The sequence below is a fragment of the Ovis aries genome, chromosome 3 (assembly GCF_016772045.2).
Source record: "Ovis aries strain OAR_USU_Benz2616 breed Rambouillet chromosome 3, ARS-UI_Ramb_v3.0, whole genome shotgun sequence".
In the NCBI taxonomy this organism is placed as follows: Eukaryota; Metazoa; Chordata; class Mammalia; order Artiodactyla; family Bovidae; genus Ovis; species Ovis aries.
In genome coordinates, this window is record NC_056056.1 from 38,115,869 (window position 1) to 38,142,662 (window position 26,794).

Sequence of the window (26,794 nt, forward strand, 5' to 3'; positions counted from 1 at the left end):
CTTAAAGCTTATTTTCATTTAGTACATATGAATAGGAGAAATGTTGCAATTCACAAACACAAGGGATTGACTAGCACCCTTCAGAAGCTAGAGGCGCTGGCCAATTTTACAGAAGATGCAGTGCTAAGTCTCTTCAGTCGTGTCGAACTCTTTGCGGTCCTATGGACTGTAGCCCGCCAGGCTCCTCTGTCCATGGGCTTCTCCAAGCAAGAACACTGGAGTGGGTTACCATGCCTTTCTCCAGGGGATCTTCCCGACCTAGGGATTGAACCGGCGTCTCTTTCGTCTCTTACAGGCGCAGGCAAATTCTTTACCACTAGCGCCACCTGGCGGAGAAGGCAATGGCAACCCACTCCAGTACTCTTGCCTGGAAAATCCCATGGAGGAGCCTGGTAGGCTGCAGTCCATGGGGTCGCGAAGAGTCGGACAGGACTGAGCGACTTCACTTTCACTTTCACGCATTGGAGAAGGAAATGGCAACACACCCCAGTGTTCTTGCCTGGAGAATCCCAGGGATGGAGGAGCCTGGTGGACTGCTGTATATGAGGTCGCACAGAGTCGGACACGACTGAAGCGACTTAGCAGCAGCAGAGGCAGCAGCGCCATCTGGAAAGCCCACAGAAGGGAATGAAGGGGGATTTATGAAGGTCCTCCGTCCTAGCCAATCACTAGCTACACAACCGGAAGCTTGGGACTGATCGACAAACGCAGGCTTTCCCTAAGTATCGCGAGGTAAAGCGGGAAAGTGACCGACCATCGATTGGTTAACGGGATCAGTGACGTCAGACGCAAAGCCCCGGGCCTGCCGCTGGAGCGTGAGGGCCACTCGAATTCCGTTTGGAGGCTTCTTTGATCTCTCACAGTAGACATCATGAGCAAAGCTCACCCTCCCGAGTTGAAGAAGTAAGTATGCGTGGGGCCCGCGCCCAAATGGCCGCTTCCTTGTGTGCCTCGAGTTCCTTCGTTCCCCAGGAGTGTGCCTGGCGTGCGTATTCTGGGCCGCGGACGCCGAGATCCGGGCCAGTGTGGCGCGCTTCGGGGCCTGAGACCCCCGCAAAAGTAATATTTCGGCCGGGTGGTTACGGATACCAAAGCCAACAAGGCGCCACCATCTGCTGACTTCCCGAGCCCGAGCTCCCAGCTCTGTCTCCCGGACCCTTTCCCTCGTTACTTGAAGGTCTCAAATGCCACACTTTGTTGAACATCTTGAGTAGCAGCATGTGTTCGATAAGGTGGCTGGAGAGTGATTCTATAAAGGAACCAGGGAAATGGGTGTTTGATAGTATCTGAGGAATCAAAAGCCACCTTAATCTTAGACAGTATTTGTAGCTGTGTCTTTGAACTTTAACTTAGAAATTATATTCCTTTTTCTTGATTTCTTGTTCGTAGGTTAAATTTGAATGTCGTGTGATATCTACTCTGTTAACAGAGCTGTGTGAGAATATTCACGTTTCTAATTAGAGAAGGTTTTAGGTTGTGTGGGGGGGAATGCGGTTGAACCCAGTAAAATCGACTCCAAGTAGGTTATTCCTACTGTAGATGACACCCAATTTAAAGTTTTAGCGTCCTGAATCACTCTTGGCTGAACTTAGCAAGTTCCATGTTTCCTGAGTAACTTCTCTGTCGTCTTTGTACTATGTAATGCCAGAATTCTGCATTTATTAGTTGGCTAGCAGCAAGGGTGGAAAATTGATCCAGGAGTCAGTTTCTGAGGCAGCCCACCTGGTCTGCCTTGTGTACAGTTAATTTATGCTTGCCCCATAAAGAAGTCAGACTTAAGGGAAAGTTCATATTTAATGATTTTGTATTTAAATGCACATTTGTATTGAAGCCATATTTTGTGCAAAATCTCCGTGTATATTTTAGTCTGTTAATTAAGACAATTATGAAGCCATTTGCCTGACATTAAGAAAAAGAGAGATTGCAGTTAGTGAGCTGGTGAAATCTTAAAATGTCTTCTGAATTCATCATGAACTGGTGAAATTATTTAACAAAGGACCATTCTCTACTTGAAGACTTCCTTTTGACTAAGACATTATTTGAGAATTTCAGAGGCTGAAACTGGTTTTAACACCTTTCTTTGCTTATCTAGATTTTATGAGTTGTGAAATCCTGTCAGGTTGACCTCCACAATGGTTGTTAGTATTTTTCTTCCTTTACATTTCTCACAGATACCATCTTTAATAAGTGTATACCCTTCTCCTAGTTTAGTATGACTCGGTGGTTCTTAATTGCAGGAATGGGAGTCTGGTTCTGCCAGAATCTAGTAGGTAGAGGCCAGGGTTGCTGCCAAATGTTCTACAGCGCACTGGACATCACTCAACAACAGAATTATCCGGCCCCAAGTAGTCAGTATGCTGAGGTGGAGAACCCTGGCCCAACCAGATTCTTCCTAGTGCTCTTAAAAATGGATGACAGAGTAGTCTCTCTGTTTTTTTTTTCCTTCCAGTTTTCTTGAGATATAATTGACATACAGCACTGTGTAAGTTTAAGATGTATCGCATGATGATTTAACTTACACACGCCACAGTTGTCTTGCCCGCAGCTGATTCTGCTGCAGTAACTTAACTGCTGTCTACATAGAGTGCAGACTTCTTAACCCAGCGTTTAGGGCCCTCCATCTGAAATCCAGGCACCAGATTCTACACACATTAATAGTTGAATACTGTGTTCTCCAGCCAAACTGACCATTTGATTTTATCAGACTTTTTCACTGCTGTGTGACTTACAAAATTTCATTTAAATTTTCTGAGCTTCAGTTGCCCGTCTATTAAATGGTAATTATTATTAATTTATATGTTATGTAATTTATGGGCTTGCCAGGTGGCGCTAGTGGTAAAGAACCTGCCTGCCAGTGCAGGAGACATAAGAGAGTTGAGTTTGATACCCGAGTTGGAAAGATCCCCTGGAGGAGAGCATAGCAACCCACTCCAGTATTTATTCTTGCCTGATTTATCTTTGAATTCTCCCATGATATACATTAAAATTGAATGAAGATTCACATTTTTTAGCCTGTAACTGGAAGAGGTAAAAACTGGTTTGACTACATGTATTCATATTATTCTATGCTGATGATATGGAATTTTATTGTTTAATTCAAATTATTTAACTTCAAAATATGTATTTTGCCAAAGTGAACTTCTGTGTTGAAGAATATCCTGAACACTTAAGATTGATGTTTAACACTAAATAAACAACACTACTTATTGTCTCAAATACAGAATAAAATACCTGTTGGATTGGGTATGGTTTGATTACCTTCTGGTTTCTTCACAACTTTGTTTGGTTTTGAAAATAACCAAAAATATAACCGAATCTTTGTTTTTCTGTTAAGCCTGTAAATCCTGTTGTTGAAAATTAGGTCAGTATTAAACAACAAGAATGTTACTGTAGTTCACGTCAATATAGAGACTCAATTTAATGTACATTAATATGTTCTAAGCTCATTCCATTCTTTATTATCTTCCCCTTCACAAGTTACATTGCTCAGTTAGTATAAGTACTAGCTGAGGTAGCCCATCATTCTCATCCTTTACAGCAGTGCAAAGCTTTTAATTTTTAAACTTCATTATTCCTGTTACATAAATTTAGCAGATTATATTGACAATATCTAAAATTAGTTATATAATCTTTACCCCTTTTGCTTTTTCAGATTTATGGACAAGAAGTTATCATGTAAGTCTTTTTGGTTTTTTATTTTCAGGGTGTTTTTTGAATATTAAATTAGTTTTTACATCTGCTTTGGTTGTATATTTTATTATTATTAATAATGTTTTGAGAAACTTTATAAAAATTCAAAGCACACAGATCTCTAATTCACATCCATTAAGCAAGCAGGTTTATCAGAATTCTAACTAGATAGCTTTATTTTCTTAATTTCTGATATTTAGTAAGTTTCACAATATTTCAGACTTTTATTTCATATAAGCCTTCTCTCACTTTGATAAACATTACAGGATTTTATATTTTATATTTGAAAACTTAACGTTTTTTCCTTTAAACAAAGAACAGATAAGGAGTAAAAATCTGACCTGCACAGAACTCGAAGTTTGTAGGGGTTAAGACCATGGCTTTAGAAACAAGCAGCCTTCAGTTTGAATTCCAGTGTTACCCTACAGTAACTGTGTAATCTTGAATCAGTTACTTAAAAATATTATAATTCAGTTGCTTCATAAAAAGTCAAGATGATTCTACTTTATAGGATTCTTGGAAGCTTAAATGTGGAGGTAAATGTAAAATGTTTAGCCCAGTGCTTGGCATATAGTAAAGATATATCAGGGTTTTCTCTCACTTTATTTTTAATGAAGTTTAGTTGATAGTTAATGGTCAGCTTTATTAAATTCCTTTTTCCTTTTACATAGTGAAATTAAATGGCGGCAGACATGTCCAAGGAATATTGCGGGGATTTGATCCCTTTATGAATCTTGTGATAGATGAATGTGTGGAGATGGCAACTAGTGGGCAACAGAACAATATTGGAATGGTGGTAAGTACAAATACAAGATCTCTCTTAGAGATTTAAGTTTTCTTTTGGATTAAGCATTAGCATCCCTTCTATCCAGCCCTTGGATTAAACTGAAGTTAGGCAAATTACAGGCAAGATTAGATATTCCAACCCCCTTTTAGTTTAACTTATGGAGGTTATTCAACTGTGGTAATACCCCAGTTACCTGTAGGTTAGATCTGAATCTTACACAGAATCCACTGAGGTCCTTGGACTTGAAATAGCTGTTGGAATTATTTTTGTGCTTTATTCTATAATGAGGCCCATACTGTTCCTTCATCAGAGCCATAGTGAAGTCACTCAGTCATGTCCAACTCTGCGACCCCACAGACTGTAGCCTGCCAGTCTCCTCCATCCATGGGATTTTCCAGGCAGGATTACTGGAGTGGGTTGCCATTTCCTTCTCCAGGGAATCTTCCTGACCCAGGGATTGAACCTCCAGGTCTCCTGCACTGCAGGCAGATGCTTTACCATCTGAGCCACCAGGGAAGCCCCTTCATTAGAGCAGTAGTATAGAGGGTTTTCAAGTTCCCCAGGTGATTCTAATGTAAGCCGAAGATTAACTGTTGATCCAGAGCTTTTACAGTTAATTCTTCAATGAAGAGTTTTTGTTTTTGTTTTAAGCAAACAAATAAAAATTATGCTGAGTTCACCTCAAAGCAATTGAAACTATATCGAAGGGTGCTGTTTGTGTTTGTGTATGCTGTTACAAGATCTTGTGTAATTTTAATGTGTGCTGAGGATTACTACTTACCAAACTTCAATGTTTATGCATTCCCAGAAGGTTAATTACCCTTTCCAAGGCTTGTGTTATTGCTTGTTTCAAGTATATTTCCATTATTGCATTTTGAAAAGCAAATCAGACAGGGTTTGAAAAACAACTTGGAGTCCCTAGATATGAGTCTCCCTGGCCTCTTGCACACATTTCATGTAGATGGACCTTCTTGTCAGGTACAGTCCCCTTGAGATTCTGTTGAAAATGAATACAAGTCTGGCAAATCATTAGCATTTTCTTATAAAAGAGAGTTTTAAAAATACCCCAAGATTTCCCTCTAGCCCTTCCTTTTACAGATTAGGAAATCTTCATTCTGATAGAGGGTAGATTAAAGTTTTGGTTCATATATCAAAAGATTCACAAAAAAAGAATTAAAAAGGGAATTGACATTTAAAGTTCTAATTTGAGGAAATAACTTTTGAGAATGTGTGGCACTTTTCAGAATTTTTATTAGTGAAAGTATTGGTGTTATTCTTATAATTTTCCCCCTTATTTTGATGGGGTTAATTTTCCTTACATGGAAACTGGTCCAACTTACTGTGATAGACAGTCTGTTCTTCCATCTCTGATGCATGTTCTGTGACTAAAATGTAGGTGCTAATTCTTATGGCTGAGTTAACACTTTGAACATGAAATAAGGATAATATATCAATTTTATTTAATTAAAAAACAGCCTAAAGAAAATGCAAGAATGGTTTTTCTAAGGGAACGGAGGGAAACTAGTTACTATTTTTTCAATCCACTGGCTCAGACTCTGCTCCCAATGAGTGGGGCCCGGGTTAAATCCCTGGTCAGGGAGCTAGATCCCAAAAGTCACAACTAAGACCTGGTGCAACCAAATAAATTAAAAAAAAAAATTTTTTTTTAAGAAATTACTTAATACAGGATCTGTCAGGTGGATAATTACCTAATGATGTCTCAATTAGCCTCTACTGAAATATAACCAGAGTAGTCAGTAGCCTTACCTCTGTCTTATTTCCTTAAGATTCCACTCCAAGGTTCCCCTAAGAAAATACTAAAAATTGTGTAGTTTTTGTTGCTATGTGTTTCAGGAGTTCTTACTGGCTTTGTGCGTCTGTAGCTCCAGTTTAGGTTTGTATTCTTTATTAGACAGTTACGCCCCTTCATGAAAAGGCCTGGGCAACACTTTGCCAAAACTTAGTACTCAAGCCCAATCCAAGGAGCAGTATGGAATTCTGGACCATGGTTCCAGTTTGATCTGGAATATGGGGCATCCAACACAGTGGGAAAAGAGGAAGAGCCCTGTGAAGCAGAGGTGTTCACGACGAGCCTTAATTCCTGTGTCTTATGCGAGAAGGCAAAGTATGTGATACATTTTAGAAAACGTTGAGGAAAGTGGCAGTTTTATTTTTATATTTTAATGATGCCAAAAAGAAAAAGCCCACAGATCTGAAAATCTTAATTATCTGAAATAACTTCTCTTCACCACCCACCACTTCTGGGGAAAGTGTCACAAATGGACAGGTTCAGAAGGAACTAGGAAGAACGCTACTTGGTTTTTAAGTTTTGATTGGTGAGAAGTCATGCTCATCTTCTGTTGCAAATAAGCCAGCAGTTTAAAACCCTTAAACACTAGGAGTCATGTTGTTCAGGTGTCTTCATTTCTTTTCCTAATTTGTTGAGTGAGAGTCTGTAGCTTCTTCCAGTCTCCATTGTCATTTTCAGTGCAGCTCTATAATTCTTTGCCACTTTCTCACCATAATCATTGCTGTTTGTCTCTGCCAGGCTCCCCAACACTTTCCCACCTGTCATGGTCCTTCCCAGCCTGTCACCTGCAGTAATCAGATGCAGGTCATCTGGTTACTTAATTGAGCCTTTCCTGAGCCTGCCACTGCTTTAGGCACTGAGTAGGTGCACCAAGCAAGTCCTTGCCCTCACAGAAATGACACTAGATTGAGGAAGACAGTATATAGCAGTGTGTGTAATAAATAAAGCAAGTAGAATGAGAGGAGAAAGGAACAAGGTATAGCTATTTTTATGCCAGCTGCCTCCCAGCATAGCTCCACTTTGAATCTGACTCACCGAAAGTCACTCAGTCGTGTCTGACTCTTTGTGACTCCATGAACTATACAGTCCATGGAATTCTCCAGGCCAGAATACTGGAGTGGGTAGACATTCCCTTCTCCAGGGGATCTTCCCAACCCAGGGGTGGTCTCCCACATTGTAGGCGGATTCTTTACCAGCTGAGCCACCAAGGACGTCCATGAATACTGGAGTGGGTAGCTTATCCCTTCTCCTGCAGATCTTCCTGACCCAGGAATGAAAGGAACCAGGGTCTTCTGCATTGCAGGTGGATTCTTTACCAGCTGAGCTACTAACAAAGCCCGGAATCTCACTCAGGATGCCTCCATCCTGTCCTTTCACTTGTCTGGCTCTATTGAACTGATTTGTGGTTGCATTGCCTACAGTCCACAGGGCTCCTTATTTTCACAGTCCCCTTCCAGTTTGACTTTTCTATCCCATTTTACCAGCCATTTCACCTATGCTTCATGAGTATCCTGACTTACCTTATTTCATAGAAGATCCCCAGGAGTAGGAAATGGCAACTCGCTTCAGTATTCTTGCCTGGAAAATCTAATGGACAGAGGAACCTGGTGGGTTATAATCCATAGGGTCGCAGAGAGTCGGTCACAACTGAGCATCTGAGCACTCACACACATTGACTAGGGGGAAAAAAAGCCTCACAAACTGACATTTAATAAAACCATTGATGAGTTGATGAAAATTCTTTAAATCATCATCGATACATCTATTGAACGAATTGTGTTCTTTTCAAATTCATTTTTTCTTAGGTAATACGAGGAAATAGTATCATCATGTTAGAAGCCTTGGAACGAGTATGAACAATGGCTGTGTTCACCAGAGAAATCAACGCTTCCATGTGTCCCCTCTCCACATATTATTACCAGAAAAATTGGGTTGTGTACATTTTCTTAACTTTTTTGTTAAATAAACTTTTGTAATAGCCAACAATGCTTTCTTAGCTGTTCTCAACTTAGAATATCTGCTCTTACTCTGATTTTTTTCTGTCATGACCTGTTATTGGTTGAGACTGATTAGTTCAGGTTTTTAATACATTAAAATAGAAAAATCTTATTAAATATGAAACATTGGCAAGATGCCCTCTTCCCATATCTTTTACTACTGAACAAAGTTAAAGAAGCTGCAAACCTGAATGGGTTTCTTCTAAAACATTAACTGGAATTTTCAAAGTTATTGCAATAACTTGGACAGACTCTGACTTTTTCACATACATCTACATTCCAAGTACAGTTTCACTCAAACAACATGGGTTAAACTGTGCAGGTCCACTTATATACTGGTTTTTTCCAGTAGTAAAAATACTACAATACTACACCATCCATGGTTGAATCCACGGATTCCAAACGGAACAGAGGAACTGCATATGCAGAGAGCTGACTGCTCAGACGGTCAGCATCCATAACCCCCCCAGTGTTTTAAAGGTCAACCATATAGTACAACAGAAGTAAAACACAAAAGTAATGATGTCATTGTTTTATTTTGAACATAAGTGGGAAAAAATTTTGAATACAAGAATAGAAATACAATTCCAGAGGAAAACATTCCAGTGCATTGTGGTTCTTTGTGGGGTAGAAGATGGTGATAATGCTGCCCATAATATACTCACCTAGTTTATAAATTTTACGGTGCAAACTCCAGTAAGAGAATATCACAGACATGGATCATAAACCTAACTTTTAAAAAATCTATGAAACAAATGCTTAAATTTATTTTTGTGATCTAATAGAAAGCCTACAAATCATGAATCACTTTAAAACTAGAGAGTGGGGTATACACAGTATGTGAGGTACTTACAAACAAGTATGCAAAATGGTATTCCCTATTTATAGGAAATGTTTACAGAAAAAATATAGCTAGAAGGATCAAACTAGAGTTGATGTGAAGGCCATACATTTTTATTTTTCCATTCTCCCCTTTAAACCTTCCCTAACATTGCAACCACATAAAGTTGAATTTTAGAACTGGTAGAATTTCTAAGTGTGGCTCCTAACCGGCAGCATCACGTAGGACCATAACAGAAATGCAATCTTTCGTATGCTACTCCACACCTAATGCAACATTCTAGGGGTGAGGCCAGCCATGTTTTAACAAGCCTTCCAGTAACACTGGAGCAGGACTTGCATAATCTTTTCCAGTCTCTTCTGTAAAAATTTCACTTGAGTAGCCTCCTGGGATAGTGGGCCCTGACAGGGCCTTCTTCCAATTAAATCTTGAATTCTGTTAGTTGCATTAAAATTAATATGCTTACTATATGGATAACCTTTTTGCTCTTTAACAACTTCAGATGCCTCATTGGAAAACAATCAGAGTTGGGGTTTGATATAACAGCAGTATTTTAAACTGGTGTTCTAAAAATATTTGCCATTGCAAAACAAGTCTACAGATGTTAGAGACTATTCCACTAGAATTCACCCACTTTTAGCATATACACAACAGTGCTATACTCTACATACTGTCTTCTTTAAAACCACAAAAGGAAAAAAGGAATGCCTCTTAACATACTTAAGAATAAAAATAGTAAAAAGCTAACTCTGACAAACTATAAATTTAATTCCTGCCTCTACATCAAATATCTTGGCAGTTTTATCAACATATTCACAATTATAGAGAATAAATCACTTTAAGAATCAATGTTCTTTTTGCTAAAAGGAGCAACTGCTATAATCCGGAGGAGGACTTTTTTAAAAAGACAATATATGTTAACTTGGTTGCAGTTCAGTTACTTTTAGAATTCACAAGTTTTTACTTGTCCTTTCCAGTGACTATAAGAACACTCATGATCTTTGTACAGGTGGAGAATCGGGTCTCTTGGCTACATCCTGGAATCATTCAGGAAGCAGTCCTACAGGTGATTGCAATGTATAGCTGAAACACCACCTCAAAACAAGATTTCAACAACCTATTTCTCAATCAAAATGCTACAGTACCTTCAGAAGCATTTAACAGTTTGAACACAAACTGGATCTCATCAAGTGCGGGGTCACTGAATATATTCTAGTGCCAGAGGCTCTAGAGTCATCTAAGTCGCCTCTGCTGTGAGACTGTCGATGCTTCCTACTACCAAGACTACTAGAGTTCTCACTGAGAGAAATCCTTTGCAACGTGGATTTGCTTTGATAATAGACTGGGTTTCTCGGGACTTTAAGGCACTAAAAACCCTTTGAAAACATCATAAACCCCCCCATCAGTGACTCTAAACCCCAGTTGTCCGACTCTTTGCGGCCCTGTGGACTATAGCCCACCAGGCTCCTCCGTCCATGGGATTCTCCAGGCAAGAATACTGGAGTGGGTTGCCATGTCCTTCTCCAGGGGATCTTCCCGACCCCGGGATCAAACCCAGGTCTCCCGCAGTGCAGGCAGATGCTTTAACCTCTGAGCCACCAGGGAGGCAGTTGTACATTAGGAACTCTAAGAAGCTACAAAAAGCTGAGGTCCTATCCTCAGTCCATTAAACTAATCTCTGTTGTGGGGCTTTATCACCATTTTTCAAAGCTCCTCAGGTGACGGTTTGATAATAGAAGACAAATTTAAGAAATTTCTTAAATCAATAGCCTATACTTGCTTTTCATTTTACTTGAGATTTTTGTGTGACATCCTTATACTACGCTAAGACTCCTGAACTTCACCCCTAATGAAATAGAGACAGAAGCAATCAAAAGAACATTCTGAAAGTCAAGGCTTCAAGCATGGGCATATGTCCTTTGCAAAATGTAAGTTACTAGAGCCAGGCATAAGATACCAGTTCCCATGGTAAATTTTACCTGAATGAAGATCACATCCAACTGTGAAACGCAGATGAACTAGTCCTGAACTAAAAGGTAAGTCTTCCTGAAGGGCTCAGCTTAAAATGCTTTAAAGTTTTGTTCAAAATCCAGGGCCCATCCCAGACCTATTAAATCAGAACCTCCAGAGGAGCTAAGAGAATTCATATGTCTAACAAACTCCAGGTGATTCTTATGATCAGACAAGTTTGGGAAATGCTGCTGAGGGATATTCAAGAGTTGACTTTTGAAGATGCGATAGCTTTACCTTCATGCTTAATTAGAACCTTGCGTTTCTCATGACTCACTGGGATTATTCTGTTAAATGATAATGGTGAAATATCTGATTCAAAATCATCTCTGTTCAGACTATGTTCTTTTTTTTTTGGCCAGTGATATTCCATTTGGAACCAGGAGGGGGATAAAGGAGAGAGTGGTATTTCATAGTTCCGTTTTAAGTCTCTCATATAAGTCCTCTTGGTCAATCATGTGTGTGTTCCCATTCCAGCGGTGATAGGCGAGGAGAGCAGCATTGTAGCCTGCAATGGCACTCATTTCCATGGCACTTGCTGCAAACTCTATGCCGTTGAGGTAATAAAGTCGATCATGGAGTATGATGGAGGGGCATTTCTCTGGAGGCGTATAATGAGGGTATGCAAGCCATGACTGCTTCACAGCATAATCGTAGGACACAAAGAGCTTTAAAATTTGTTCTTTAGTAAGTGGTGCTGCAGAAAAGATCTTCCAGACATGTGCTATATCTGCTTTTGGCTGAGGATTACTGTCTTCTTCTACAGGGGACACAAGCCCAATGCTGTTAATGAATAAATCTGGATTATCAGTGGTTAAGACTGTACCAAGATGAAACTCATTTAAGGCTCTAGAGCTAAAGACAGTGGAATTCAACTCCCCTTTAATTAAAGTTGTCACTAAAGGTTCGTAGTGTTGATGGAATTCCTCAATTGGAGGATCAAAGTTGAGAAAATTTATATTGGACATTTTCTGATTCAATGGAGTGGCCACCAGGACGATGTCATAGAAGTCTGAATGAGTCTCAGATCCAGTTTGGTAGACCACTTCATACACCTTTGAGGGATTTCCTAGAGGAAATAAGCATTTTTTTTTAAGTGTTTCTACCATACTATATGTTATACCTTCTAAAAATAATTCTATACCTTAATAGTTTCTCCATAATTCTAAGGACTTAAACAAGTTTTATCCCTTAAGATAACTGACCCCTGCATTTGTATTACATTGAGGCCAGTTTTCTACTTGGAATGGAAATAAAACCTGTCAACAGGTACAAAATATGAAATGTTTACTTTTGAGGATGAAATTCTTTTTTAAATCCAAAAAGTCATGCCACTGTGCTTGAGCACATGTGTATCTATTTCCACATGACACACAACACCTAACCTCCAATTTAAAATTTCATTTGGAACTGAGTGAGAGATGGAGAAACAGGTTTTTCTCCCTGAGCAATTATCTTCTGCAGGGGAAATTAGGAACAATAAAATAGGACTTCAAGCTTACCTGTCTGCTTGGTCCTTGTTTTCTCCTCTATGGACATTACTAAGCCTGATACAAGATTGCTTCTGGAAGCCTGAAGGAGCCTTGAGCAAACAAGTTTATTGCCACCTTTTACTGCCCAAAGGCCAGGATCAGTACCGGACATTGACACTGCCCCTGTCGGCGGCGGGACAAAACGTGTTAATTCTGACTCTGTAAGGGGCCCTCTACCCACTCTCCCCTCCCGAGTAGCTGCATCTGGCTCCAACTCTAGACACTGCCAAATGACCCTCAGAGCAAAGTTTCCCCCAGGTGAGGACCATTCAACTAATAAAATCCAAAGACTCTGTTCTCATAAAAATGCTCATCTACACATGCACAATTTTGCCAACATTTTCATTGTGTCTGAGGTTTCACAAAGGAAGGTAGTCATCTCCAAATCATGGCCTAAAGTAAGGAGCCACCAAAGCATCAGGTAAACCACACTGTCAACTAATGTCCGTTAACTATTCCAAGCCCTGACTTACCTACAAAGCCATTGATGTTTGTGGTTTGGCCATAATTTACCCTCATGACAGGAGTAATAATTTCATCAAGGAACTTCTCAGAGAAGCCTGCTTTCTGCAAGGTTTCAAGAAGTGACCGGTTAAATAATCCAAGATAGTCGTCCCCTCCTAGGGAATGCAGTAACTTTTCTACGCTACTGAAGGCATAGTCATGAGACTGGTAGCGGTAGATCCTTTTGAATAGAAGAGAAATGGCCATTAAACACCAGATAGTGGAGAGGGTACATACAAAGAAGGAAAAGAGCATCCTGTTTCCTTCGGACGAGTCCATACCAATCCTGTGAGATGCGTCTTCCCCAGGTATCCCAGAGGCTCCTGGCCTCCCTTTCCCTCTATCTCCTCTGGAGGAAGTCCACTATCCTTTGAATTCACTCTTCTGCATGAATATGGTCACTGGCATCACCTTTCAAAAAAGTGGGTATGTCTTGTTCTCATTCATCTTCCAGCACACTTAGACATGTCTAAAATTAAACTTTACCTTTCCACTAGGCTTGATCCTCTCCTCCTGCCCCCAATTCCAACCAAAACAATGGGTTACTCCTAACATTCTACACATCATCCTCAGTTCATTTAGTTTTAAATTTAAACATTTCATTTCTCCTTTCTCCTTCACCCATTTAAGAAGGGAAGCTTATCAATCTTCCTAACATCTCTCCTGTTATTTCTCATCTCCCTGATCTTAAGTGAAGATCTTATATTCAAACTGCTGCTGCTACTAAGTCGCTTCGGTCGTGTAGACTCTGTGCGACCCCATAGACGGCAGCCCACCAGGCTCCCCAGTCCCTGGGATTCTCCAGGCAAGAACACTGGAGCGGGTTGCCATTTCCTTCTCCAATGCATGAAAGTGAAATTGCTCAGTCGTGCCCAATTCCTAGCGACCCCATGGACTGCAGCCTACGAGGCTCCTCCGTCCATGGGATTTGCCAGGCAAGAGTACTGCAGTGGATTGCCATTGCCTTCTCCATTTATATTCAAACTACTAACATGAATAACTAATTTATCTGCCTCTAGTTTCTTTTTATATAATTTTTTTATATTTGTTTGTGTTAGCATATGGAGCATCAGTTTGAGCCAGACACTGTTCTAGATGCTGAGGATACAGAGGTCAATACAACACAGAAAGAAAAACTGCTGCCATAACAGAGCTTTTGTTTTAGATGGGACAACAGGCAATAAAATAAACACAAGCAACTTACATAACAGTTTGTGCTAAACTGCTTCAGTTGTATATGACTCTTTGGGATCCTATGGCCTGTAATCTTTCAGGCTCCTCTGTTGGTGGGATTCTCCAGGCAAGAGTAATGGAGTGGGTTGCTGTGCCCTACTCCAGGGGATCTTCCTGGCCCAGGGATCGAACCCGTGTCTCTTACATCTCCTGTACTGGCAGACAGGTTCTTTTATCAAGGAGAAAAGTAAACCAAAAGATTGGAAACACTTGGAGCTGGCAGAGAAGCAGAGAGATCCAGGAGAGCAGGAGGAGGCACAGACAGAAAAAAGTAGTGGAGGTGGGATGAAGGACTTCCAAAATGGAGTAAGGACCTTACAAAAATCTGCCCCTACATAAAAGCAATGAGAACACTGGCAAACACTGTCAACATCAACTTTTTTGGAACTCTGGAAATAAACCAAACACTTGCTAAAATCCCAGGAATATTTCGATGGCTGACTGTAAGAACAAATGAGCCTTGTGGTATTTGAACTGTCCCTAAGCTCATTCCCATCTTGCTAGCAACAAGGTTGCCTTCAAAATCAGCAGCCTTGCAACCACAATACCTGTGAAACCAGCAAGCTGGCAGCCACAGAGGCGATAAGACACGTTTAGAGCATCCCCAAATTCCCATTGTCAGAGAAGCGCCACTATTTGCCTTATCGTGACTTGTTCTTTTTTGATTAAAAATTTTAAAGGATATAGTCCATTTACAAAATTGGGAAAGGAGTTCATCAAAGCTGTAACTGTCACCCTGTTTATTTAACTTATATACACAGTACATCATGTGAAATGCTGGGCTGGATGAAGTTAAAGCTGGAATCAAGACTGCCAGGAGAAATATCAGTGACCTCAGATATGCAGAAGATACCACCTTAATGGCAGAAAGTGAAGAGGAACTAAAGAGCCTCTAGAGGAAGGTGAAAGAGAGAGTGAAAAAGCTGGCCTAAAACATTCAAAAAACTAAGATCATGGCATCCAGTCCCATCACATGGCAAATTGATGGGGAAACAATGGAAACAGTGACAGACTATTATTCTGGGCTGCAAAATCACTGCAGATGGTGACTGCAGCCATAAAACTACAACATGCTCTCTCCTTGGAAGAAAAGCTATGACAAACTTAGCATATTAAAAAGCAAAGACACCACTTTGCCAACAAAGGTCCACAGAGTCAAATCTAAGGTTTTTCTGGTAGTCACGTACGGATGGGAGGGTTGGACCATAAAGAAGACGGAGCGCCAAAGAACTGATGCTTTCGAACTGTGGTGCTGGAGAAGACTCCTGAGAGTCCTTTGGACTTCAAGGAGATCCAACCAGTCTAGAAAAAGGAAATCAAGCCGGAGTATTCTTTGGAAGGATTGATGCTGAAGCTCAAATACTTTGGCCACCTGATGTGAAGAGCTGACTCAGTGGAAAAGACCCTGATGCTGGGAAAGACTGAAGGCAGGAGGAGAAGCAGACGACAGAGGATGAGATGGCTGGGTGGCATTATTGACTCAATGGACATGAGTTTGAGCAAACTCCTGGAGACAGTGAAGGATGGGGAAGCCTAGCGTGCTGCAGTCCATGGGTTGCAAAGAGTTGGACATGACTGAGCAACTGGATAATTCCACGTACAATTACAAAATATTGGCTACATTCCCCATGTTGCACAATGCATCCTGCAGCCTATCTTACACCCAATACTTTATACTTTCTATGCCCCCACCCCAACATTGTCCTTCCCCTCTCACCACTGGTAACCACTAGTTTGTTCTCTGTATTTGCTCTCTGTATGTGTGAGTCTGCTTCTTTTCTGTTATAGCCACTAGTTTGCTGTATTTTTTAGACTGTTTATGTGTGCATGCTCAGTCGTGTCCAACTCTTTGAGACCCTATGGACTATAACCCATCAGGCTCTCCTGTCCATGGGTTATTCCAGCAAGAATACTGGAATGGGTTGCCATCTCTTTCTCCAGGGAATCTTTCTGAACCAGGGAGCGAAACTGTGTCTCCTGCATTGGCAGGAGGATTCTTTACCACTGGGAAACCTTTTCTTTTCAGATTAGGGCTTGTCTTTTTTTACCTCACTCTATACACTGAGCACATCTGTCAAAAACTTTTGTTGCCTGAGTTTGTGATACCAAGTGGGACTAACAAGAGGCTTATCAGAAGATTTTAAGAAGAAATACTGGGGAATGAAAAACTCCAATTCGTTTCCAGGGACTTAGAAGGCCATGCCCATGTACAAGACTGTCACATGCCCAGGAGAGACCTGAGAAGGCCCTCGTCTGTCACCTTCGGCTGACCTTGAGGCTTTGAGCAAGCCAGAAGTAAAGGCTAGAACTATAAATCACCTGCCAGAGCACTGCAAGCAATCCTCACACACAAACACTTGAGTAGTCAAACATGACAAAGAATACTGACTTCACAGAATTAGTTCCAGAATCACTAACAAACAAGCAGCAACAGTAACAAACCCCGGGGTGCGCGGATTTCTGATGTCCAGAGTTACTATTCAATATTATTTTAAACGTCCAGTTTACAACAAAAATCAACAGAAATCCTCCCTAAGAAAACCCAGACAGTGGACCTGCCAGACAAAGACTTTAAATCAGCAACTATAAATATGCTCAAAGAAGTAAAAGAAGCCGTATCTAAAGAAGTAAAGCACGTATGAAAACAACATAGATAGGGACTTCCCTGGTGGTCCAGTGGTTAATACTCTGGGTTCCCAACGTAGGGGACACAGGTTCGATCCCTAGTTGTGGAACTAAGATCCTGCATGCCACACATCTTGGCCACAAACAAAGAAATGTAGATTAGAACAAACATAGACTGCTAATAAAGAGAAATAAATAATAGAAAATAAAAATAAACCATGGAGTTGAAAACAGTAGATAAAATTTAAAATGAGATGTAAGGGAAATGTAAGGGAAGTCACGGTTCCTGACTCCTCTTTGGCAACCTCTGTGGCTCCTAATCCTGGTTTTTGTGACACAGGTGCTACTACAAGCATTTAACAACTGGATTGAGGGCGAGAGGAAAAGGGGTGACAGAGGATGCGATGGTTCAGTGGCATCACTGACTCAACAGACATGAGTCTGAGCAAACTCTGGGTAATAGTGAAGGACAGGGAAGCCCAGCATGCAGCAGTTCATGATGTTGCAAATAGTCGGAAATGACTTAGTGACTGAACAACAACAACAGCATTAAACAGAAAGCAGACTGATTATATCCCTGGAACTGAGTCGAGACTCCCTGCTGAGGGCAAGGAAAAAGATTCCTGGGGAAGAGAAAACATGCAGGCAGAAGCTGTTTTGTAAGACCAGCAGTATTTCACTATTTAGCAACTGGCACATGATGGCTCAATACTTGCCCTTTGTCCAACAGGGTATGATGGATATGATAAAATTATCAAAATAAGATCTGCATGTTCCTATAGAAAGGAACAGAAATGTGTGGCCCTTTAAACAACATAACAGCACTCTATAATCAAGTATCAAAGATACATGGCAGGGCAGTGGGGGAGGGCGTAATTCCATGCTTTGGATTGTTTTATAAATCAAAAATAGTATAATATTCAGGGAACTATATGCAATGTATGTGTATGTGCTTAGTCACAGCTGTGTCTGACTCTTTGTGACCCCATGGACTGTAGCCTGCCAGGCTCCTCTGCCCATGGGATTCTCCAGGCAAGAATACTAGAGGTTGTCATTTCCTTCTCCTGGGGATCTTCCCAACCCAGGAAGATAGATTCTTTACTATCTAAGCCACCAGGAAACCCCACTATATGCAAAATCTTGTGATAAGTCATAATGGAAAAGAATATTAGAAAAGAATGTATATATGTATTAATAAATCATTTCGCTGTACAGCAGAAATTAACACAACATTGTAAATCACTATACTTCAATTAAGTAATTTTTTTTTAATTCAGAGGATAACTGGTTTACAATGTTGTATTGGTTTCTGCTGTACAACAACATGAATCAGCTGTAAGTATATATACATATATCCCATCCCTTTTGAACCTCCCTCCCACCCCCTTATCCCACCCTTCACATTTTAAAAAAATAGATAATCTATGTATCCCCTCCTCGGGCCTTTTTCACAGTTCTGTAGTACACTAAATTCACTTCAAAAGTGATTTCTTAATTTCTCAAAGGGCAATTCTCTACATGTCAAGAAAACTGATTCACGCAGGCGAGGCTGTATCTCAGGCGATGTGAACTTGCCTTTCCTGTTGAGGATGCAGCGACATGCCACCTTTCTCTAAAAAGTGACTAGCTCTACACAAACTCTATACGTTTTCCTAGTGAACTGCTTGTCTCTCTGCTAGTATATATATTCTTTAAGGGCAGGGGTATGTTCTAGGTTCTACCTCTTCAAGACTGAGACTACTGCCTGGCACATACTAAGCACTCAATATTTGGTGAATGAATAAACGAATGAATGACTACTTTAGAACAACCTGCACTATAGCTGACCTTTCCAGTAACTGGAAAGATGTTCAGGGAATTAACCTCAGAATGATGCTTAAAAAGAAAGAAATCTCCAACTACTACAAGTTACAAAAACTAGAATATATATTTATCTTATTCAACTCTTACAAGCTGAATTTCTCCGAGATCTAAAACTGTAAACCAGCATAAAAGTTAGCACATGCCAACAACCTTAAAAAAAAAAAGTTTATATCATACTTGTATATGTACAGTTGAGTCCCTTCGCTGTCTACCTGAAACTATCACAACATTGTTAAACGGCTATACCCCAATACAAAATAAAATATTTTTTTTTAATAAGCTATAGTTTTCCAAGTCAGAATGGTTTTCCTTTTAATATTCTCTTGGCTGAGCCGTATAGCATGTGGCATCCTAGTTCCCCAACCAGGGATCAAATGTGCGCCCCCCACATTGGAAGTGTGGAGTCTTAACCACTAGTCCACCAGGGAAGGCTCTAGACTGGTTATTTTATGTTATTTTGCTTACTTACCAAAAGAACTTTTTGAAAATACAAAAAAAAAAAAAAGAGAAGGAAAAGAGGCACCTATATTCTCACTATGCAGGACAGTGTGGGAATGTAATACCTTAATTTAAATTCTTGGGGCACAGAACTGATATGCTATTTCAGGCTGCTGGCTCACTGAAACATCATGTCACAGTTAAATAAAGCTCATTTAAGTTTTCCACAAGCTCTTGTACGTATCACCTCACCCATCTACATACAACACTAAAACAGTTCAGAGATTAAGAGGGAAGACTCTGGAGCCAGACTGCCTGGGTCAGAACTCCAGCTCCACCAGTTACTAGGCAGGTGGACTTGCATGCCTAAAGCCTCTCCATGCCTCCACCTTCCAGTAACCTACAAAAAGCAGCTAGTAACAGTACCCACCTCAGAGAGCTGTCGGAAGACATCAAGGAGTTAGTATGTGTAGAGTATTTAAAAGTGTCTGACACCATTAAATAAGTATTTGCAAAATATGTTTTCAGAACCAAAAATAAATGACCCTTTCACGTTCCAAGTGGATAAAAGCCCTGCATATCATATACAAAACATTTTTCCTAACGACCTTACAAATAAAATAGGCTTTGTGGTTAGGTAGAGAACTGTTCCAAAAAACTGTAATTCCTACAGATTATTTAATAAAAGGTCTTAGGTTAAATGGAAGAGAAAAAATTACCTCATAAACTTGTCTAATATATCCTCTACCCACATGTGCATTCGGAGGGACTGAAATCCATAGTGCCAAATTAGTTTAATCATGTTAATTATAAACCAGCTGCTCTCCTCATATACCAGAGTCTCTCCATTATACACCCCCACTAGGCCACTAGGGCTCTGAACAGCAGAGAGACCTGCAAAAACAAAGAAAGGGTAACTAAGTCAATGGTTTCTGTACTGATCAAATGAGGGAAGGTAATCTGAAGCTATGGGGGACACTCTAAAATGAGTGAATCTGGGCTTCCCCCAGTTCTCAGGAAACATGTTAACAGAGCTCTATCTTTAGAACAGTGTGTGATATTCTAGACATCAGTTCAGTTCAGTTCAGTTCATCACACTGTCCAAAAGCAGATTTCCTTAAAGATAGGTTGGATGATCATGCAGCTATATCAAAATTAGAAACTGGCTATATTTAGTCTCAAAAGACTAAAAAAGGCAAAAGAAAAAGCCAAAGGACAGCTGAATTCATCTTAAAATCAGAAATGTCAGACATGACTTTTGCAGCATAAATTGCTCCTGGCACACACTTGCCCTTGTGGAGCGAAGAGGCCCTGGAAGCATCCACAGGAAATGTGGAAAGCAGCTAAGGAAAATAGGATTTCCATTCCTGTGCAAGTCCTATTCTGTGTAACTCAATACTTCTCCTAACTGGAAGGAGGCCAAAATTACACAATATTCCCTGAGGAGGGCCTGCAGAGGCCCCCCAGGCTTCCCCCACAACCTGTCCAATGCCTCTGCTGGTCAGATGTCCCAAGTTCCAGGCACATGTTTGCCCCTACAGCTGAGTGACTTTAAGTCAGACACCTCAACTCTCTGGGCCTCATTTCCACAGCTGTAAAATGAGCATGCTAGGTTTTGCTAACTCAAACCACTCTTTGATTCTTTAACACAAATCCAGAATATATAAGAATCAACAGCAGCAACCATCCTCAACCCACGCCCCATGGCTGTAATTCCAGATAACTGAAGATATACTGTAGTGTCCCATTACAGCAGAGCAGCTCCTAAGGCAGTGCCAATTTGCTCGTAGGAAAGCGAGGAAAGCAGTTTAACCAGCTTCACTGTAAAAGACAATTAATAAGGCAGAAAAGTTTAAGTTCCCTATCTGATAACAATATCCATGCACTTTGAAGTCTGCTTTGCTCTCAGACCAAATTACATACCCAGATCCTTGACAAAACGCTTCATGTGCAGATTTAAAGGATGGATGACAGAACCTCCTGACTCAAATTCTTGCCCCTGCACATTGAAGGTGGCCAGACGGCCTCCCACCTTTCCTTTTTCGAACACGTCAATCTTCACATCTTTCCCAAATTTCTGCCGCAGATAATAGGCTGCTGAAGTGCCACCAATTCCAGCTCCGATAACCGCTATGGTGGGGATAAAAAGGAACAGGGTTTTTTCTCTTACCAGCTTCGCATGTTTGTTTTATAAAGGCTGTAAATCAACAACCGACATTACCTAAAGCAGTTATCGACAATTTAGGGAAGCATGGGGAGGTGGAGGCAAGGGACAGTTGCAGTGAAGACAGAAGGAACTCTAAATCTGGACAGACACTGCCCCCAGACAACAGTAGAAGAAGACTGTTACATTTTTTTTCCCCCAGCCAGATGCCCCAAGCCTCTCACAGTTCGTTGCAGAGGCACCAAGTGGCCCGCACACTCTCCTTTGTGCCCAATGCAAGGGAACAGAGGAGGTGGGGCCTTTACAGCACGCATTTTAAATAAAGTGGCCGCCATTTTTGCCTAATTTGTTCTGTCCCGTTAATAGCTTAATGATCCCAAAGAAAATGGGTTAAAAAGGAATAAAAATAAACAACAACAAAAAAAGGCAAAACAAAATAAACAGGGAGCAAACTACCAAAACGAATCAAACTAAAAGAGTGATTGTTTCCGCTGGGTAGTTGTCCTAGGTAAAGTACTTGTGCAAGCCGGAGGCCTCTGCAAGCCGGCCGACTTCAACAAAGCAGACGGCGGAGAGGTACCCCAGCAGCCCATCACCGGAAGCACACGAGGTCAGCCTGTTTGCGCTGCTAGGCGTGCTGTGCCGGCGTGTGCCTCTCATCTGCAGAGCGAAACTGGCCAGCCGCTCCCTGAGCAGCCAGAGGACCGGCCTCCGAACAAGTGTAGCAAGGGAAGGCCGTGGGAGGGGCCTTTGCTTCCTTGGGGCCCCAGGCCCCAGGGACAGGGGCTGCAGGGACACCGGGCGCCCGCCTACGGACTGATCTGTGTCGCCCCCACCTCCACTGCCCATTTCTCAAGTGGGCAGGTCTCCACGCCAGAGAAAGGGCGTTCCCTGGGGCACTGAAAGCGGTTCGGAGGCGCGAACCGGGAAGAGCACCACATTCGCAGCGGGCTGGTTCCCCGCGACCCAGCGGGCGCCCGGCCTGCAGCAGCTGGTAGTGACCTCCCGGCGCGGGGCGCACTCCCGGCGCGGGGCGCACTCTCGCCACCTCCGCAGCGCGCCGCCTCTTCCTCGCCTACCGATCTTCTCCGGCGGGGCCCGCGGCTCGGCGCTCCCAGGGTACCACCAGCTGCACAGCAGCAACAGCCCCAGCCCCAGCCGCAGAGTCGAGCACGCGAGCCCAGGAGCTGCGGGTTCCATGGCTCTCCAAGCGCTGCGGTCGGACTGGAGCGCCAGGCTGCCACCCGCATTTGAGTCTGCGCTCTCCGCCCGCCCCGCCCCCTGGCTGGCCTCACCCCTCCAAGCCCCGCCCAGGTCCGCTCCCACCCTACCCCGACTCCTCAACGCAGGCCCCTGACACCCCAGGGCCACACTTCCCTCCTGGAGTTCCCAACCGGATGGTCTGGGTACTCCAAGCCGGCCCTGCCCCATCCCCCGAAACTCACCCTGCTTCAGGGAGATACCAAAGGCCCCAGAGGAGGCTCACCCCAGCTTTTAATTTCTTCAGCTGTGCCCTCTTCTGTCCTTACAATCGCTCTCGCTCAAACAATGGGCACAGCTAATCGCTGCCAAAAACAGACCAGTGGTGCAAGAAATACTTGACTGAGTGATTACTAGGTTCGGAACTGCTGGATATGGGATGGATGCGTAAATGATACTAACAGTGACAGTGACGGTCGCTCAGTCATGTCCGACTCTTTGCGACTGCATGGGCTGTAGCCTGCCAGGCTCCTCTGTCCATGGGATTCTGCAGGCAAGAATACTGGAGTTCGTTGCCATTCCCTTCTCCAGGCGATCTTAAAAGGAAAAACGGGGGAGCCCAGGGATAGGATAAAGTGAAAGAAGTGGAAACATTGTGCCAGACATGAATAAAAATAATGTATTGACCTCATATAATAGAACATTATGCAAGCATTAAAAACACTGTAGGATTTATATCGTCCTAGTATTAGGTGAGAAAAGCTGCTAACTGAGTGATGGGTATTATATGATTCCGTTTCTGTAATTAAAATACCCCTCCCAGCCAAAAAAAAAGGAAAAGAAAAGAAAAAAACTTGTACATGACCACGAAGAATAGTATGGATGGAAGGAAAACAAGTTGGATAAAAAGAAAGGTTAAACTTGGAGAAAGGAAGTAGAAAATCCACTACAAAAAAAGGATTCATTTATTGGACATTTATTGAGTTCCTTCCAAGTGGCAGGCTGTGTTCCAGGTACTTGAGAGAAACCAGTGAACAAAATAGTGTTTTTAAAAAATATTAATTATAATGACACAGACATTCTAGTGGAAGGAGACCGATGACAACTAGAATAAACATGCAAATGATGTCGTGTGGGGAAAGAGAAATGGGGAACGGCTTGCAATTTTAAATAGAGTGGTCAGACAAGGCTTCATTGAGCAGAATGGCATTTGATCAAAAGTAAATGGCTACCCACTCCAGGACTCTTGCCTGGAGAATTCCATGGACAGAGGAGCCTGATGGGCTACAGTCCATGGGGTCACAAAATGTCAGAAACAACTGAGTGACTAATACTTGCAGTAAGTGAGAAAGTGAGCTAAGGAAAGAAAGACCTTTCTAAGCAAGGGAAAAGCCTGGCGTGTTTGTGGAACAGCCAGTGGAACACAGTACAAACAGAAACGGAGGCGTTAATGGAACAAGATGCAAGTCACACAAGAACTAAACACTTCCTTGTAAGAATGAGCCTGGCTTCCCTTAAAGTGCCTATTTGAGAAAAACTCAAGGCTGCCAAAAAAATTTAGTATTGGTTCCAGGTAACAAATGAAGATAGAGAGCTCCTATCTTCTAGTCTTAGTGGAAGGACAGGAGACTAAATTTGATAAGGAACAGTTAACGAAAGCAAAGTGATTTCACTTGCCTAATGGCTGCTTCTCAATTTTTGTAATCTTTCACTTCCCTAACTCTACCAGGCCCATGCTAATTCCCCAACTTCCATCCCCTCATTCTCCTTTTAAAACATGAGATCATCTATGTACAAATCAAAGTTGATTTCTACAATTCACACTGGACTTTTCCCTATTGCAATAGTATACTATTGATTAAAATTTAAATACTGATAAGTGTCTGAGTTTGTATTCATACTGCACTTCTCCCCAGTGAAATAGTATATTACTGATGGCAATAAAAATGTAACTAGTATATGGCTTTGTTCATCTTTGACTCAAATTGATAACACTACCACATCTCCAGGTATTTTTCTTCACTGAAATTAACTCGAAGAAATTCATTTTCATATGTTCTTACTTCCACACATCTCATTTCTTTCTTGTTCTAAATAGTATAAATGATATTTATTGCCTTAGGTAAGATAAGGAAATTCAGAGGCAATATGAGAAAAGATAAATGTTTGATTACATAAAACATAAAGATTTTCAGATGGCAAGAAATAGAATTTTAAAAGTTAAAAAAAATACATGAGAATTAATATTTGCCTCTAAAATGACAGACAAGATGGTAGTTTATATCACATACAAAGGGTTCCATACTCAATATAAATACAGACTAAGTACATAGTTAAGTAAATCAAAAAAGAGAAAGCAAGTGTCATTGGTCAAAAAAGACATGTTCAACTCCAGTAGTAGTTTAGAAGAATGCAACTACAAATAAGGAGAAACCAACTTTCATCAATCATATTAGGAAAAGTTAATAAAAATAACACCTAAATGCAGAAAAAACAAGGCAGAATAGATATAGATCTCAGGTACTATGTTTGTTGGAGTGTGAGTGACAAAACCTTTTAAAAACAATCATTTATTATGATACATATAAAGATAACATTTAATTCATAAATCCCATGTTTGGAAATCTATTCAAAAGAAATTAAAGAATCAGTCATAAGGATATATCTTTTCACTTTCATGCATTGGAGAAGGAAATGGCAACCCATTCCAATATTCTTGCCTGGAGAATCCCAGGGACGGAGGAGCTTAGTGGGCTGCCGTCTATGGGGTTGCACAGAGTCGGACACGACTGAAGCGACTTAAATTAGCATGCTCACTGCAACATTGCTTGAGGGCCAGGATTGGGCGGTAGGGAGGAGGAACAGGCATAAATACTATCAGACATAAGGGAGAGATTCACTGCAACACAAAAATTAGGGGGAATTTTTAAAAATAATTTTATTTATTTGTTCTATTTATTTTTGGCTACGTTGAGTCTTCATTGCTGCACGGACTTTTATCTAGTTGCTGCGAGTGAGGGCTACTTTCTAGTGGCGGTGTGTGAGCTTCCCACTGTAGTCACTTCTCTTGCTGTAGAGTGACTCGGGCTATAGAGCATGGGCTCAGCAGTTGTGGCACACAGGCTCAGTTGCTCTGTGGCATGTGGGATGTTCGCAGACCAGGGATGGAACCAGTGTCTCTGCACTGGCAGCTGGATTCTTTACCACTGAGCTACCAGGGAATGTCCAAAAACTGGGGGACATTTAACACCACACTCACATCAATGGACAGATCTCCAGACAGAAAATCAGTATGGAAACACTGGTCTTAAACAACATGGTAAACCAGTTGGATTTTATAATTATATTTAAAAAATTGTATTCAGAACAGCAGAATACACATTCAAGTGCGCTTGCAACATTCTCCAGGATAGATCACATAATAGGCCATAAAATAAAAGTTTACAACTTTGAATCATATCAAACATCTTTACCAATTACAACACTATGAGACTAGAAATCAACTACAAGGAGGAAACGTGCAGAAAATACAATACAAACACATGGAAGCAAAATAATACGCTACTGAACAAACAATGGATCACTACAGAAATCAAAGAGGAAATAAAAAAATACCTGAAGACACATGATAAAACAAAAATGCAATGACTCAAAAGCTATGGGATGTAAAAAAGCAGTTGTAAGAGATAATTATATAGCAACAGAAGCCTACCTCAAGAAACAAGAAAAATCTCTAATAAACAACCTATACTTACATCTAAGGAAACTAATAAAAGAACAAATAAATCTAAGGTTAGTAGAAGGAAAGAATTAAAAAACTCAGAGAAGAACTAACTAAGTAGAAACTAAAAAAAAGAAAATACTAGTGAAACTAACATCTGGTTCATTGAAAAGAGAAAACAAAATTGACAAACCTTTAGCCAGACTCATCAAGAAAAAAAAGAGAGAGGGACCGAATAAATAAAGTCAGAAATGAAAAAGGTGAAGAAATGAAAAGGGTGAGGATATAACTAATGCCATACAAATACAAAGGATCATGAGAATGTCTGAGTGCTAAACCACTTCAGTCGTGTCCAACTCTTTGTGACACTATGGACTGT

The 26,794-nt window shown here is 41.2% G+C and overlaps 2 protein-coding genes across 2 annotated transcripts; one reads left to right on the top strand and one right to left on the bottom strand.

Annotated features, from left to right (window-relative positions):
- Positions 1-784: 784 nt before the first annotated feature.
- SNRPG (small nuclear ribonucleoprotein polypeptide G) lies at positions 785-8,270 on the top strand. Its single transcript, XM_004005803.4, has 4 exons — positions 785-903; positions 3,653-3,675; positions 4,362-4,486; positions 8,093-8,270. The coding sequence occupies exons 1-4, from the start codon at positions 872-874 to the stop codon at positions 8,141-8,143; spliced, it is 231 nt and encodes a 76-aa protein (XP_004005852.1). The 5' UTR covers positions 785-871; the 3' UTR covers positions 8,144-8,270.
- A 531-nt stretch (positions 8,271-8,801) lies between these two features.
- On the bottom strand, positions 8,802-22,720 carry PCYOX1 (prenylcysteine oxidase 1). The gene is made up of 6 exons (XM_004005804.6): positions 22,574-22,720; positions 21,254-21,460; positions 20,050-20,224; positions 13,141-13,352; positions 12,638-12,790; positions 8,802-12,204 (listed from the first exon to the last, which is right to left on the bottom strand). Exons 1-6 carry the CDS (start codon positions 22,692-22,694, stop codon positions 11,546-11,548), a joined length of 1,527 nt encoding a protein of 508 aa, XP_004005853.4. The 5' UTR covers positions 22,695-22,720; the 3' UTR covers positions 8,802-11,545.
- Positions 22,721-26,794: the final 4,074 nt, after the last annotated feature.

What these genes read in the sequence shown, in the direction of transcription:
- SNRPG (XM_004005803.4), top strand. Translation starts at nt 872, where the DNA reads ATGAGCAAAGCTCACCCTCCCGAGTTGAAGAA. An exon ending in CACCCTCCCGAGTTGAAGAA is followed by an intron (nt 904 to 3,652) that starts GTAAGTATGCGT and finishes TTGCTTTTTCAG; the next exon opens with ATTTATGGACAAGAAGTTAT. An exon ending in AGAACAATATTGGAATGGTG is followed by an intron (nt 4,487 to 8,092) that starts GTAAGTACAAAT and finishes ATTTTTTCTTAG; the next exon opens with GTAATACGAGGAAATAGTAT.
- PCYOX1 (XM_004005804.6), bottom strand. Translation starts at nt 22,694, where the DNA reads ATGGAACCCGCAGCTCCTGGGCTCGCGTGCTCGACTCTGCGGCTGGGG. An exon ending in ATATTAGACAAGTTTATGAG is followed by an intron (nt 13,353 to 20,049) that starts GTAATTTTTTCT and finishes TCTATTCAAAAG; the next exon opens with GATCTACCGCTACCAGTCTC. An exon ending in AACAAGGACCAAGCAGACAG is followed by an intron (nt 12,205 to 12,637) that starts GTAAGCTTGAAG and finishes TATTTCCTCTAG; the next exon opens with GAAATCCCTCAAAGGTGTAT.